At 53.4% G+C, this 15,428-nt stretch overlaps 7 protein-coding genes across 7 annotated transcripts; 4 read left to right on the top strand and 3 right to left on the bottom strand.

The window, feature by feature from the left end:
• Window positions 1-126: 126 nt before the first annotated feature.
• Z520_11096 (uncharacterized protein) lies at window positions 127-684 on the top strand (the record flags this gene model as incomplete). Its single annotated transcript, XM_016781586.1, has 2 exons — window positions 127-493; window positions 608-684. The coding sequence occupies 2 exons, from the start codon at window positions 127-129 to the stop codon at window positions 682-684; spliced, it is 444 nt and encodes a 147-aa protein (XP_016627364.1).
• Window positions 685-1,823: 1,139 nt separating this feature from the next.
• Window positions 1,824-2,882, bottom strand: Z520_11095 (uncharacterized protein; the record flags this gene model as incomplete). Its single annotated transcript, XM_016781585.1, has 2 exons — window positions 1,824-2,371; window positions 2,564-2,882. The coding sequence occupies 2 exons, from the start codon at window positions 2,880-2,882 to the stop codon at window positions 1,824-1,826; spliced, it is 867 nt and encodes a 288-aa protein (XP_016627363.1).
• Window positions 2,883-3,744: 862 nt separating this feature from the next.
• Window positions 3,745-4,849, bottom strand: Z520_11094 (uncharacterized protein; the record flags this gene model as incomplete). Its single annotated transcript, XM_016781584.1, has 2 exons — window positions 3,745-4,404; window positions 4,466-4,849. 2 exons carry the CDS (start codon window positions 4,847-4,849, stop codon window positions 3,745-3,747), a joined length of 1,044 nt encoding a protein of 347 aa, XP_016627362.1.
• A 1,393-nt stretch (window positions 4,850-6,242) lies between these two features.
• Window positions 6,243-7,154, top strand: Z520_11093 (uncharacterized protein; the record flags this gene model as incomplete). The annotated part of the gene is made up of 2 exons (XM_016781583.1): window positions 6,243-6,361; window positions 6,422-7,154. The coding sequence occupies 2 exons, from the start codon at window positions 6,243-6,245 to the stop codon at window positions 7,152-7,154; spliced, it is 852 nt and encodes a 283-aa protein (XP_016627361.1).
• Window positions 7,155-7,255: 101 nt separating this feature from the next.
• On the bottom strand, window positions 7,256-9,105 carry Z520_11092 (uncharacterized protein; the record flags this gene model as incomplete). The annotated part of the gene is made up of 5 exons (XM_016781582.1): window positions 7,256-7,309; window positions 7,362-7,467; window positions 7,527-7,717; window positions 7,801-8,946; window positions 9,031-9,105. 5 exons carry the CDS (start codon window positions 9,103-9,105, stop codon window positions 7,256-7,258), a joined length of 1,572 nt encoding a protein of 523 aa, XP_016627360.1.
• Window positions 9,106-9,933: 828 nt separating this feature from the next.
• Window positions 9,934-11,883, top strand: Z520_11091 (uncharacterized protein; the record flags this gene model as incomplete). Its single annotated transcript, XM_016781581.1, has 1 exon — window positions 9,934-11,883. One exon carries the CDS (start codon window positions 9,934-9,936, stop codon window positions 11,881-11,883), a length of 1,950 nt encoding a protein of 649 aa, XP_016627359.1.
• A 1,361-nt stretch (window positions 11,884-13,244) lies between these two features.
• Window positions 13,245-13,961, top strand: Z520_11090 (uncharacterized protein; the record flags this gene model as incomplete). Its single annotated transcript, XM_016781580.1, has 1 exon — window positions 13,245-13,961. The coding sequence occupies one exon, from the start codon at window positions 13,245-13,247 to the stop codon at window positions 13,959-13,961; it is 717 nt and encodes a 238-aa protein (XP_016627358.1).
• Window positions 13,962-15,428: the final 1,467 nt, after the last annotated feature.

Genomic DNA, 15,428 nt, shown 5'->3' with positions numbered 1-15,428 from the left:
GCGAGCCCGAGCCAAGAAATCAGAGAAGGAAAAGCAAAAGAGACAATAGAACAAGGGAGGTCGGGCTGAACATCACCGTCCTGTTTTCTCTTTCACGCATTCATCGGTCGTGTGAAGCCAGCAAGCATGGGATCTCTCGACTCATCCTCCTCACTCATAACGGGGCTCGCCCACGTCAATCTCACCGTCCCAGCCGGCACGCTCGAGCAAGCCAACGAATTCTATGGCACAACTATGGGTCTCACGCCCCGTGCGGTCCCGCACTTGCAAAAGGGCACTTTAGCATGGTTCGACATTGGTTCTTCGGGACAGCAAGTGCACGTCGCTTTCGGAGCACCCTCGGATTTTGAAAAGAAGTCATCGAGACATCCGTGCTTCAAGTTGTCGTCTCCAGAAGCGCTGTTGCAGTTGAGGCAGAGGATCTGGGAGCATTTCGTGAGGGGCGGCGAGGCAGCGCCGACCGAGGCGGATAAGCCCGGAGATGTCAATTCAGGTATTTACTGTTTCTCGACCACTCTTGTGATTGTGCTACCTGGCGTCATCTGGCGCAATGTCAAGCTACTGTACGGGAAATGCTACTGAACTAATGCCGGGGGTCTGTGCACAGGAGCTCAAGGCGTGGAATATCCATCACGATTCTTCGCGAGAGACTACGCTGGGAATAGGCTGGAGTTCAGCCTTTAGGACCTTTTGAGGTTGATCATTCCAGGAATTTGCACAAGCAGAGCACGCGCGGCGGACCGATTCGAGACGGAAAATATCACCTTCTGGCGACAAAAGGCCTCGAGAGGTATCAAGCTCTGAAGTGCTGGGTGTGGTATCGCCCTGCGTGATTGATGAACTGTAGGTCTGGAGAAGGACACTGGAATGGTACGACGATGTCTCATTTGTATGATGTTTCTCAACACCCTTGGAGGTATGATGTTGGATGAATGAATGTGACGACGGCGGGAAGAATGGGGATCGTGTGGATTCTGGAAGGTTATATCGAACTGCATTCAATCCACGCACTCACTCTCTTATGAGCACCTGCAGTGCTTGAATCATCTCATCGCCCGGCTCTTGATCGATGTGACTTAGTTACTATAGGTGCCTTGTTCGTTCCGGTCTTGAAGCCAAGACTGTCAGTTCCACGTTTGTTTTCGTGAAGCATATTAGTCCAGATGGATGCTCGTCCCCATCAAAAAGCTAATTTACCCGCTTTTCCTGGAAACGAGCCCGTCCCGTGCCCAGAAAAGAAGGTTCGCTCAATAATGAAGATCTCCGGCGGTCAGGCGACTCCAAGCAAAGAGCGGTGGCGTACCGCGACGACGCGCTGGATTGTCCCCCCCTGGGCACATGCCACTAGTAGATAAAAACACGCTCTTGCCTCGGCGAAATGGAACTGGGTTTTGGTTTATTATTGACATTGAACGATAATCATGTCAAGCTCCTTCTGAGTGTTTTGTTGTTACGCCTCGTGATGATCGTATCCTCCTCGACTCCTGTGATGGCTGGATGGATGGATGTGTATCCTTGTCACCTGCTGTTGGAACCAATGCGTTTATTGCACATTGCTGCACAATGTTACTGATTCCTCGCTCGGCAGCTCTCTAGCACGCAGGCCTGGGGCAAGCACATATGTCTGGATAAAACCACTCGATCTCTGGCCCCATCTGAGCCCTGGTGACATCTTTATCACTTTGATGAAAAAAGCAACTCCAGCCCACAGCCTCCCCTATCCTGCACTCTGAGTATGAAGAAGTACTGCTGCCATCACACCGAATCCCGTTGCCACGGACAGACCGCGTCCACCCGGCCATCGCTTGCGCCACACGTGGTCCTCACGCCCGCCACGTCCTCGTCGTGGGCGTATTCGTCAATGCCGTCTCCACGTTGGTACCGGTAGTGGTCAGAGAAGAGGACGGATCCGGCCCGTCGCCGACGCCAGGCCACTTGCGATGCCACAGGTCGCAATTTGGGTCAAGCCAGTTGCCCGAGCAATTTGCGACCTGGACGCTGTACATGGCGCAGGCGGTCATCCAGAAGTTGACGCCTCCGAAATAGTGGCTGTTCCATTGGCACTGGTCGATGACATGCCGGAAGCCCGCATGGCACTGGTCTTGTTGGATGTCCGCGTCGCACTGCGCCGGAGACCCGGATATGTACGTGATGTTTTCGACGACGGTGGGTTGCCGGCGAACCAGGCGCAGCGCCAGGATGATCCCCGACAGTTCGGTGAGGGTGTAGTTTGGCGTCACCTCCACAAAGGCCGTGGTGAGGTTGGCCAATGTGAGCGTGCCGGCCGTGTCGGTGTCGGTGTCGGGTGTCGTGTCATTGGCAGTGAGCGGGATGAGGTCGGTTGGGTATTCGTTCAAATCGAATTCTTCACCTGTTCACAGATCCAGAGTCAGGAGGAGATGCAAACCCGGAAATACAAGATGCAGCCAAGTGAAGTCATGCTGACAAGAAGGTAGTGCAACCGCCCAACATCAGGAGAGGCGATCGTGAGGGATAGTGATGCCGAAGTGAGGAATGCTCAAGGTCAAGCCGATGAAGACCACAAGAACAGAAAACACTTTACCTTGTTGGGGTAGGCTCCCTGGTTGGTATGCTGAATCACAGAACAAATCCGTCAGCCGGGTCGCTGTGGGCGGGTCGATATACCAGTCGCCTCCTCCTGTGGCGCAGATCGCATAAGGTGTGTATACCTCCGTTGTCGTGGATGTTCCTGAAGGTGTAGCCGGTGAATCGATGGATGTCGATGTTGCTAGCAAACCGGGTACCGATGATGCAGCCACAAAGGTCAAGGTCGTGGAGACTGCCGTCTGAGCCTGGACGGATGAAAAGAATACGACGAAGAGGATGAGAAAGATGGACGTTAGAACGTGGTGTGTGGCCATCGTGCTGTGCGAAGTTGTAAGGTTATGGTGAAGTGGTATTGAAGGTAAACGTGTGAGGAGTTTGAGAAGGGCACGAGGGTTTGATACAGATTGGATGTGACTTGAGATGGGGGCTCGCAAGTCAATATATGGATTCGAAAGACAAATCAAGAAGACTGGATTGATTGAGAGGAAAGTGTGATCAGACCATATCACAATCCGCAAGTTCTCTGTGGTTCAGGTATGTGCTTTAAACTCTCAGCCAAGGAAGGCCTCAGCAGGCTTTTTGGGCAAAACCTGAAGGTCAAGAACTCGGACTGAGATGTAACGGGCGCTTTTGGACGGGTACAATGCATCTACCAAGGTAATTGTCAATGGTACCTAGATAGGTTGTCTTTTTCCCCTTCTTGAGGTGGTTTGATGTGGGCGTGTTGAAATGTCGTGAGACAGGGGGCTCGATGGTGACACAGTCAAGGACGTCGGTAGCCAATTCAAAAAGGAAGCAAACAGTTTTCTTGCATGTCGAAAGGGTGGAAGATACGGGGGTATTGAACAACCCTGATGCGAACGTCCGAAGACACGGTTCGAAGACACATCATCTGGTCATCTCTGCCGTAGTGGATGGGTCTAACGAAGTGCGGCCCTAAGCTCCCTCGCGAAATGTGGCATTCGGAGAAAGACGACATCCAAGGTGAACAGCAGCTTCTGTTCCCCCGGGTCCCAAATGGCTGCGATTGTCCTACAGCCTCGCAGGCGAAAGGGCAAACAAATCGCCCCCCATTCCGGTTGCACCAAAAATCCCTGGTCGTGGACCGGTGTATGTATGTATGTAAGTATGGCCCGCGCTGCGCCCGAACAGAAAAGAACAGACGGGACATGCTTTTCAGAGTCTGGAGGAGAGAGGAGCAGCATCCCGCGTCTTCTGGCTCAGCAGCCACTCGACGCCGTTGACCAGATCGTGAACCCACTTCTTGTTGATCGACAGTTGCGGGTACATGGACCACCAGAGATGCGGGACGCCGGGATAGATTTCCACCTTGACCTGGCCGCCTGCCTCTTTGATCTTGTCGCAGTAGAAGACCGCGCTGTCCCTCCAGATGTCCATCTCGGCGACTTGGTAGAACACCGGGCCTAGTTTGGAGAAGTCTGTCTGGGTCAAGGGGGTAACATTGGGACTGTGTGCGTCGAAATTGGATATTTCTATGTCCTTGGTTAGTCGTGAGTTAGAAAAAGCGTGGGACTTTGCGTGCTTACGGCCATAGAGGATGTTCATCTCCCGAGTCGCCACCGGCCCATTCTTATACCTTTCCCAACTCCCTCTTGATAACTTCTCCGGAAAGAGGACCACGTTGTGGCCTTTGCGGTCTGTGAAGTCATGCGGCATGCCGGTGCAGATGAGGAGATGGCCGCTCAGAGAAGGCTGGAGCTTGTCGTCTCTCGCCATAATGGTGGCCATGCAGGTCAGATTCCCGCCCCCTGACGCACCGCCGGTCAGAAAGCCTCTGGACAGATCTCCCCCGATCGTCTCTGCGTTGACTGACACCTATCACGGTTCAGTTTATGCCGGAAGAGATATATACTTACCCAGGTAGTGGTTGGCGTACCCATTTGATCACGTCGTAAACATCGTAGACGCACGTAGGATACGACCATTCCGGGGCGAGGCGGTAATCGACACTGACGACGATGATGCCCAGCCTCACGGCCAGGAGCTGACAAAGGAACTCCTCCGTGTCCAGTCCACCCATGCACCACCCTCCGCTGTGTGCATACACCATGACCGGTTGTCGTCGGGCAGAAGCCCCGGATCGATGTGGATGTGATGGTTTGGGGCGATAGATCCGAATCGTGACCGAGTGCCCGTCGCGGACGACGACCGACCTGTCTTCTTCGGTCCAAAGGACCTGCTCGCCCAAGGCCTGTTTGACGAACGCGCTCTTCATGAAACGCACGTTGCCCTGGGCGAGGATCCGACGCGTCTCAGGCATCCTGTCGATCCGCGGGAGGAAGAATTTCGGCATCCCTTTTTCTCGCCATATCTATATTCCATAACACCAAAGTCCGCATTAGACAGACATATCGCAGTGTGGGGGGCTCATTAGGGTCGGTGACGGCTGTAACGCACCGCAGCAAGTTCGGGGTCTGTCTCTGGGAATAACGTGGTGATGTTATCGGCCATTTTTGCGGTTGGTCCTATGTAATTCAACCTGTTTCGCTTTCCGGGAAAGGGAGGAATTTCTGGTGGTGGTGATGGCCATGTTCCTCAAGGGGGGAAACTATATTATGAAAAGAAAAAAAAGGCTGGGATGGATCGTTGATGGACCTACCTGTCTGCGGCCTTGATAAGCTGACAAAGTGGGCACGATGCATGATCTCGAGAAGAAGCCAAAAGAACAAGTACTGGTGGCTCTCTGGAGGGCCTATATCGGCCGCAGATCTTGCGGCAATCTTGATCTCTGCCCATAAGCGGCCGCAGCGCCTGAAGTATAGTAGTGGTTGAAACCTCATTGTGCCTCGTAGGTAGGTACTTGAACCTTGAGGGAAGTGACCATGTTCAACAGTGCTAGTATGTAAGACGTCGCTTCCGCCCGCCTTGGGGTCATCATAAAGCCGGTGAGACAATAGTGTCGTTGATGGATACGGTGGATGGAGACGAGCAGGCCACGATGAAACATAAAAATGGACTGATCCCAGCGGATGTACGGGGATATACACATGATGCGCAGGTACCTTGGTATATACCTAGGTATATACTCCCGGAAGTATATATTCCTACTCAAAGTTGGCCAGTATCTACCTAGGTAGCGAGGTAGGTACCCAGCTTCCTCGCTACCTACCAGTGCCTAGGTAGTAGACTAGTCCCTTTTAGGCTTCCAGATCTTGGCATGTCACGGGTCTGTCTTTTCAACATCTTTCACCTTGCCTCTCATTCTCTTGCTTGACCATCACACTAGATCGGTAAAGTTTGAGCCCACGAACCTCAGATACAGACTTGTCTCCTTTTGAAAACGCCTTCTCATGCCTGGTTCTTTTCAGCATTGATGAAAAGTTGATAAAAGATGATAAAAATCGTCGCCGTCCATTCTCCGCCGAAACTCAAGCTCCAGATGCTTCGAGCCTCGGCTGTTTCAACGGCGTTGGTCCCAATCCGTGCCAGTGCCTGATCCACCGGAACTGCGCATCTTCTAATCAGTAGGTTTTTGGATGACAGCATCTCGTCAATAGCTCGGCTATTGGATATTTTCTCGTCTGTATAATATTCCCCGGACAGAGACTGACTGCCCCGATTTCTGCGCTCTGAAAACGGGCTTGGATTTGCGGGAAGACGGCTAAAGAGACAAGCACACCGGATCGAACGACGACAACAACCAACAGGCAAAGATGGGTAGTGCTCAGCAAGATGTCGAGCTCCAAGACTTCGGGAGCATCTTCAGTCTCGAGGGTAAAGTCGCTGTCGTGACTGGCGGGTCACGAGGACTAGGCCTGAACGTCGCCTCTGGGTAAGCTATACAGTACACTCCACGGTCATCGTCTTCATGCGCTGATACTCTGGTCAATAGGTTCCTGCAGGCCGGCTGCTCCAAGGTCTACATCACCTCCCGCAAGGCCAAAGCATGCGAAGAAGCCGTCGCCGCCCTCAACGCCCTCCCTAATAAACGACCCGGCGCCGTCGCCATCTCCGTCCCCGCCGACGCGTCCAAGATCTCCGAGATTGAACGTCTGGCCGCCGAGGTCGCAAAGACCACCGACCACGTCGACATCCTGTTCGCAAACGCCGGCGCGACGTGGGGGGCTCCCTTCGATACACACCCGGAGAATGCGTTCAGCAAGGTCATGGATCTGAACGTCAAGAGCGTCTTCTACACTGTCCAAAAGTTCGCCCCACTTCTACAGAAGCGGGCCAGCACAGAGAACCCCAGCAGAGTGATCGTGACGGCAAGCGTCGCTGGCATCGGCGTGGGCTCGCTTGGGGAGAATGCGACGTTCGCCTATTCGGCGTCCAAAGCAGCTGCGATCCATCTGGCCAAGAACTTGGCCGTCGAGCTCGGTCCCAGAGGAATCATCACCAACGCCGTGGCGCCGGGCTTTTACCCTACAAAGATGGCTTCTGGGTTGATGGAGTTGCAAGGTGGGCAGGCGGCGTTGGCTGCCGAAGTGCCAAACAAGAGGCTGGGACGTCCTGAGGATATTGCGGGATTGGTCGTCTTTTTGAGCAGCAGGGCAGCTTCACACATCAACGGTGCCGTCATCACGACCGATGGTGGCTCTGTGCTCTCACGGGGCAAGCTATAGAAAGGAAAAGTTTCACGCGTGCTAAGAACAGACGCTCTCTTTGCGCATTTCGTTCTGACAATTCCTTTTTGAGCGCGAATGTACTTGTCAGGTTCACACATTCATCGCTCAACGGGAGTCAATCTGATCTTGAGCGGCTGAAGCATCCAAAGAACCTGATCTTAGGCGTCAGCAGAAACAGCACTGATTCGTGACGAGAACACGCACGTAGAACCTGGCATCCTCGACCCACGTAGGATGATCCCCATCAAGCTCCATATCAAAGTGCCACAGCAACTTCGCTGTGACGAGCCGTGCTTCAGTGAGAGCCACTCTGGTCGAAAAGTCAGCAATGGACTCTTTTAATTGGTCCCGGGGGTGGGGAGAGGAAACAGGGAAACTTGCTGTTTGCCAATGCAGTTTCGAGGCCCGAGGCTGAAGGGCTTGAGGATCTCATCAGCCTGAAGGCCGGATGGCCCCTTGGTTCCCATTTCCTCAAGCCACCTCTCTGGCCGGAACTCCTTGGGGTTGTCGAAGAATCGCCCCGAGCGGCCCATGTGCCACTGGCCCATCGACACGTAGGTCTAGGATACCCAGCCTATCGTCAGCGACGGTGGTGCAGAAAGTGGCACGGCAGGTCTAGAGATCGGACTCTAATACGACTTACTCCTTCTGGGACAATCTCCCCAGCGATCAGATGTCCTCCCCTGGGCGTGGTTCGGGGCGTGATGTAGCTGGCGACGGGAAAGATCCTTAACGACTCGTCCACGGTTGCCCTGAGGTAGGGCAAGTTGGAGGTTGCTCTGATGGTGATATCGTGGCTGCTCGAGAAGGACCGTCGAATCTCCTGCTGGAGCTTTTTCATGACGCGCGGCGTCTTGCAGAGGTGATAGAAGGTCGCGCTCAGGCATGTGCTCGTCGTCTCGGCGCCTCCACCGACGATGAGCACCGAGTTCGCGGTGACTTCGTCGTTGGTCAGGCGGTTGCCGTCCTTCATCTCGCGCAGCATCAAGCCTACAATGTCGGGTCTCTTCTTCTTTTTCATCTCCTCGGCGCCGTCACCCGCCTTTTCTTCTTCCTCCCGATCAAGCCGTTGCTTGACCGCCGTGGTGGCTGCGTTGAAGAAATTGTCCCTCTCCTCCAGCTGCTTCTTGGTCAGTAGCGGCAGCAGCATGTCCTGAGTAATCCCAAAGCGGCGGAACTGGTTGAAGATGGTGGCATTCTTGAGCCCCTGCAACAGGAAGCGTGGCCATTGATGCATGCGCCGATTCTTCAGACAGTCGAACTCCTGGTCCAAGGCCAGCTGGCCGATTACGTCGTTGAGCGTCCAGAGGAACCACTCGACCATGTTCTGCGAACCCTCCTGGTATACCTGCGCCAGTTGCGTGCAGAGCAAGTCGACATAGTGCTGCATGACGGGCTCGACTTCCAGGATCCCCGTGGTCATGAAAGCCGGGTTGGCCAGGCGGCGCACCCGGGTGTGGTCCGCGTCGCTAGCCATGATCATGCTCTCGGGCATCTTACGCCCCTCAGCGGGGGGGAAGTGGAAACGCGTCTTCTGCAGCTGAGGTCGCGTGTTGTAGATCTGCGCCCAGGCCTCCGGGTTCGTGAACGAAAGCTCGTCGGGCGCGATGCGGACCGTCGGCCCATACTGGTCGTGGATAGCGTCGATGCATTTGTACAGATCGCCGCGAGCCTGGTGCCAGGAAGCTGGAATCCGCGAGGCCCGCCACAGGAGCGGTCCTGGGTATTTGGCTAACGGATGGAAAGGTGAAACATTGTAGACGAGCCGCAGCAGTGAGAAGCCGATTAGCTACCAAAAGGTGTGAAAAGATCAGCCCCGACTTTTTCAATCCTATCTTTTTGGACATCTTTCTTTGCGAAGGTGCGGCCTTACTCCGGAGACACCATATATACAACACCATAAACCGAGCAGCGCATAGTACTGGATAGCATCGGCGTTGATTGCCATGGCCACCTATTGATCCGAGTCAGGCAAGAAATCAATAAAAGCTTTCCAACGCGGTCGAGGATATGAACATCGTCCACTTGTTACGAGGACATATACCAAGTACGAGGTACTCCCTATGGGTATCTCAGCAGGTCGCCAACTTCTCGTTACTTCCTAGTGCTTATTGATATGTTGCTCGGCATAGCGGGATGCCTCGCGACAAGCGGCACGTTCTTTGGGGCGAAGTAGAATGTGTTCAACGTACCTACTAGGTAGGTGAGCGATGGGGATATTCCTTCAAGCCTCATACGAGGGTCGCTTTGGGTATTAAATTGTTAACTCGGCGATATCGATCTCGTAAGGATCCCTTTCATACAATGCCAGACGTTATCCTGTTGCCTTTCGCACTCACCTCGGATGCTGTGTGCTTCTCACTTTGACGATTGCGTTCCTCCGTTCAATCTCAGACGGCAGAATTCAAAGAAGGACAATTTAGTCATCACCGGCGATCGAGAGACTAAGGATGAGAGTTGTGCGCATAGTTTTGATGGTTTAAACGGCCACGAGAGCCCCAACTTCACACACATTCATGTATGAGATTGACGGGAGTGGTGAGAGTGGAGGCACGGCACCACCAAAAGTATTCTCTGTCTGACCGGTGGCAGCTTAGGCGCTACGATAGATTATGGCCCGACAAGGAGCCGCTGAGTGAATAAATAAGCCGTCAGACAGTCACATTTATTGTTGCCCTGTGCAACAAATCAATAAAAACATCAAAATGTCCGTGCAGCGCACACACTCCGCAGCGATCAATGTGAACTCAATCAACCTGAACGTCGCCGTCATATGATGGCGAGACCTTTGTCTCCAACAACGTCTTCTCTTGATGAGCCAGCAGAAGTTTGCGCTTTCCAACAGTCCTCTCCGCTTTCTCTGCGCCGGCAGCCGTCCTCGTCTTCTTCTCCTTCTCCACCTGCTCCACCGCTGACAGACATCTCGCAAACTCACGACTACAATTTCTCCGGCGCAGTTTACGATGAAAGCACTTCGAACTCAGAGTCAGAAAGCATTTCGCAACCAGATCACGGATACGAAGACGGTATCGAGGATGCCGACCAACGCGTCTTCTCGGGATGCTCATCCATCTCCTCCATCCCCACGACAGTATCACAGCCCCTGTATTCAAGGCAAGAACAGTATGCCCCCCGAACACCTTCAAAACGCGACTCGCACGGGTTCTATTCCTCTGAAAGATCTGGCGGACCTCGGCCTGCTACCACCTCCCCTGGAAACCTCCGCGAATACCACTCAGCGTTCCGCCATGCCAGCAGTGTCAAGGCTCTACAGATGAAAGACGAAGCAATGAGTGAAACACACAGTGTTATAAGGCACCACAGACGGACTGGCTCACAAATGTCGTCATACAGTCAGAGAAGTCTCTTTTCAGTTCGGACGTCTCCAACCAAAAGATCAAGCCGGTCTCACACCACATCTCCACTGAAAGATGGCGCCAATCTCAAGAAGGAATTCCCTCTTATACTCTTGCATTGTACATTACTGCCACCCAATCAGCGGTTCCAGCCGTCGTCCCAAGATAGTGCAGACCTCAGCGAACTATTGCCAGAGGAATACAAACAGCGTTGGCTAGCTCTGCGGAACAGACTGGCAGATGTCGAGATCAGCAGCCGGGGGGTACTGATCCCCCATCCTAGGGATGACTATGGATTGCTCGAAGAACGACTTTTAGAGAGCTTGGAACTCGAGAAACCCCGGATCAGGCACAATCACTACTTCAACGCCGGTGGCAGCAGCGTAGACAGTGGCTTTGAGAGTGGCAGCCTTACCGAAGAGGAGACCGAACTTGATGGTCTGGGCTATTGCAGATGCCCAGACTGTGGAGGACATCTACATTCAGACCAGACGAGTCGCAGATGGGATGTCAAAATTTTTGCCGCCAATGGCTTGATGCGAGCTGGGGCATGGGCTGCAGCATGGCAAGAGATGGAGAAGGTCGACGTGGAAATCAACGTTTGCCTGCCAGAAGGAATCTGCCAGGAACTCGAGGCCAAACTTGCATTCGCCGACGAGGTGCAGGCAGAAATAGGCCACCTCGACTCCAAAAACAGCCCTGCGGATTGTGAAATGGCAAATTCTCGCGAACAAGAAGTATACGGTGACTTTGGAAGACTTCAAAGCGAGACCGATACGAGCAACTTCGGACAGCAACCACTTATGGAATCGAAGCAGGTGCATCCACCGCCTAGCCCACGTCCTTTTGAGCAAGATGCACAAGCCCCGCCTGCTGTTTGGAGTGGACGGTTCAGCAAGGAGAGTAGAAATCTCCTGGTGGGGGTGCTGAGCTTCTTGGTATTGTTGTTTGCATTGGCAGGCAGGCAAGGAGGGTCTCAGAAAGAGCCCCCTGTGCGGACGTTACAGTTGACCACGGAATTGACAGAAATCGTCACCAGCACAGTCACGACGACCAGTATTGCAATCTCAACAGCAACTGTGACGGCCTCTGTGGATACACTGCCTCCATATGCGTGTTCTCTACCAGAAAGGGCGGATGATCCGGTAGTGGAAACAATCGAAAACTTGGCTGACCAACCCGCCTCCGCAACGGATTTGTCCAAGCCACCGCTGGACCCTACGCAGGGGGCCAAAAGCGATACGAGTACTGTCGCGCAGCAAAGCGCTGAGCTAGAAGACAGCGAGAGAGGTTCCACCTTGGCATCCGAAGAAGAGGGTCCCGATCCGAGCCTTTTGCAAGGTCTAGACTCCGCTGATATGCTTAGATAGGGAGGCAGGCTATGTTACTGTGTAGGGGACCTACGTTTTGGGGTGGGAGTCAACTGAGAGCGTCGTGTTGGTAAAGGCTCTTATTGGCCTAGGTACCGATTTCCATGTGTGCACAGAATTCGATACGGCCGGGGATAGCGAAGGGCGTTGAAGATGACTACGGATTATTACTCGTACGTACGGTTCAAGCAGCGATGCAATGCGGCTGACCATGATGATGCCTATGAAGGGTGGAAAGCGTTTGAAGCGTGGGCTACTAGGTATTAGATTTGGTGACAGGCTGAGTTGGCGAAAACATGTGGCATTTCTTTTCTGGGCGTGCGGCATCTCTCTCTTGGTACCTATCTTCTTCCATGGTCTACAGTGGGCCCGTTCTCACCCGAGGGCTGGCTTGTCGCACTCACGCGCCCAAGATCTCCCTATGTCCCTTATAGCCAGGGCTATATGGCATGAGTGACGACTGCAGGCAAGTTCTGTCGCAGATTACCTCGTAGATACAGAAATACTAAGTCATCATATCATCCCGCCAGCAGCCCCCTAACCGTGTCCCCCGGGTCGGCTCCCGGCGATAAAAGTCGCTGCCGCGGAAAGCGAAAGAGTTTTGACTCATTGTCCGTTGGACACACACACCCATCCACTCTACCATCCATACCGGATGGAGAACCACAAGCCCGTAGTAATCAATCCTGAATGGGGGGACTGAATTTGCATAGGTACACGCAGATACTCGTACGAGTATCCTAGACAGCTCAATTTGCCCCTTGTAGAGGAAGTAGGGAATTGCCAGAACAAGGACAGTGAGTGTCCCAGCTCCGGCCGGGTAGGGGTTCAGCTGAAAAAATGGACAAGGGGGACAAGAAAAAAGGACAAGCCTTTAGCCCTCCCTTCTCGGCCGTGTTCTCTCAGCTCGCGCAGGTCGGCCTACCAGCCGCTTATTTTCATTGTTATCAATTATCGCCTCTTTTCAGACGACGTAAGGCTGAGCAACGAGCACGCACGGGTGCCGCGCCCCATGACAACAAATTGGCGCAATCTTCCGGGTAAGGGTAATCTCGACGCTTGCCGAATGGGTCCGGAATGCAACTTTGTGGGCCAGCGCGGAAAAGAAGAGCCACGCCCCCTGAATAATAACCCAACTGTCGAGACGTTGGCTGAAAAATGAAATAAATATATCGTTGGTGTCTTGCAAACTCGCCTCCATCTCTCCAAACATACAGGTTTTCCTCAAGTCGCCTCTCTCGTGTCGGCGCATCAATTCGCCAAGATATACCCCCTACACCCCATTGACAGCCAGCACGACATCTCGACTCACTGGTTGTCAACCGTCCGAGCCATAGCTTCTGGGCGGGTCAATCGACCACATGGCGGCGCCGGGGCTTTTTGACCTTCCCGCGGAAATTCGGCTCCAGATCTACGGGTTGGTATTCGGCCATGGAAAGGCAGTTATTGAGGCCAAGAACGAGGATGATAGTGGCTCTCTAATGCCCCAGCTGGCAAAGTTCGAGAACCACTCGCAAAGGTCGTCTCAGCTGCTGAGAGCCAACAAGACGATTTTGCTGGAAGCCCGGCCTGTCCTCTACTCCAACACAGTATTCCATGTCATCAACCACGCTTTTGCAGGAAAACTGCCGACTCGCATAACCGACGGTCACCCATGTGCGCCGCATATCAAACACCTGGTCTGGCAGCTGGATTGTGACATGCTGAAGCATTTCTACCCTGAAGATCTTCGACTTGACCTTGGCGAGGTGGCCCGATGGAGCAGTCTTGAAATCCGATGCCGAGCCGAGACGTGGCGGAACTCGTTTCTGGGCGAATGGTGTGATCGTGAGGCTTTTGTGAGAGGCAGAGCTCAGATCCTGGAGTATGCCCAAGTATTTCACCATGCCATGAGCCGGCGCAATGGAGGGAGAATTACCTTTGCTGAGGACCGGAGTCAATTGGGGAGGGGACGGATCATCCTGAGACTGAACAGCGGCTGGGTGACTTCAAAGCAGCAGCGGTCTTTGGAGGAGCTGTTGATCATCGGCGGCCCCCTAACAATCGAAGGCAACAACGTCAAGACTGGTGTACAGTGATTCGGAATGCTTGGCAAAGCGACAACAAAGTCAATGGCTTTTGCTCAAGCAGGGCTATCCCTTTCTTGCGACACTCGGGTCCTCTGCCGAAGCGAGACTGCAACATGCAGGAAAAAGGCCGAACGGGTACACACCGAGGCGGGGCTGAATTGAGCCCGTCATATTTTTGACCCGCTTCATCCAAGGACTTTATATCCGGTCGCCCCCGTCCTTCGCATCTACCTTTCGGTTCGACGCCTGAAAACTTTCACGATTGAGTGGTTTAATTGCTTAAAAGGGCAGAGAGCCTAGTCAAGAAAGGATAGGCGATCGATGCGGCGATCCGGAACTCCTGGGACCAAGGAAGAATTGAACATTTGGAAGGATTTTTCCCGCTTGAGGTCTGCAGATTGGCTTGAAGCATCGAAGCGAGGGCAGAGATCTGAGATGCTCGGTCTGAGCGCAGTCTCTGCCGGACGCTGGTTTTGAGATTGTGGACCCATCCATTCGAAGAGCAGGAAGGTTCCTGGAGTATTAGGTACCACCAGTACCTTTGTGGATGTATCTTGACTTGACTTGACAGACGGCAGGAGACAGGGACAGAGAGGGTAACGGAGAGTCTGACGTGATGCGGGAGCCGCGGAAGACGCAGACACAGGAATTGGCAGGAATTGGCAGGAACTGGCAGGAAATGGTGGAAACTAGAGGGTTGGCATTAATGGTAGCAGTACCCAAAGTACCTAGTAGTGGTGAGAAGGTGCAGGTGAGAAGGATTGAGTGGTGACGCAAAAGAGAATTGCGTCGGTCAGAGGCACCAGAGGGTGTCTCCGGCCCAGTCACTAAGTACCTACTAGGTAGGTAGGTAGTAAGTACGGAGTACCTATCTCGTACTGTACTGTAGGTCGTAGGTCCACCTCCACGTTTCTCTCCATCACAACCTTGTATCCTCGCCCAACTGAACCGTCGGGCACCTTGCATTTTCCCCGCCATGCATTCTTCTATCGAAATCTCTACCTGTTCTCTTCTAGAGCTGCCCTTTCGGGCGGTTGGTAATGGGGAACGGCGCGCCTGTGGATGGAACTAAGCAGGCGGTCTGAGCTGCAGACGTGCCGTCATAGTTGCCCTTTTCCGTATGGTTGCTTATCAGAGTTTTTGCTTTGCTTGTTCCTTTAACCTCCATCAGCCCATGTCACTCTCCTCTCACTTTCGGCTCACTCCCTCTTGGAAAAATGACGAATCGACTGAACAAGGGCTGAGGGATAGGCTGTGATCTTGTTTTCGAAGCCCAATGGTTAGGTAGGGTGCGAGGATGTCAATCATAGTACCACCTGTGTAGAGGACAGTACTCAATCCCTCATGCCGACCTAGGTAATGGAGTAGCGGCTCTCTCCTCCGAGTGACTTTGTTGCTAGTACAACATGGGTGTGTCTGCATGTACCGACAGTGGTAGTGGTAATTTCAGCCTTGGTGGTGGTGTTGGCGTTGGCG

This window comes from Fonsecaea multimorphosa (genome assembly GCF_000836435.1).
Source record: "Fonsecaea multimorphosa CBS 102226 unplaced genomic scaffold supercont1.35, whole genome shotgun sequence".
Lineage (NCBI taxonomy): Eukaryota > Fungi > Ascomycota > Eurotiomycetes > Chaetothyriales > Herpotrichiellaceae > Fonsecaea > Fonsecaea multimorphosa.
This window is presented reverse-complemented; position numbering and strand designations above follow the sequence as displayed.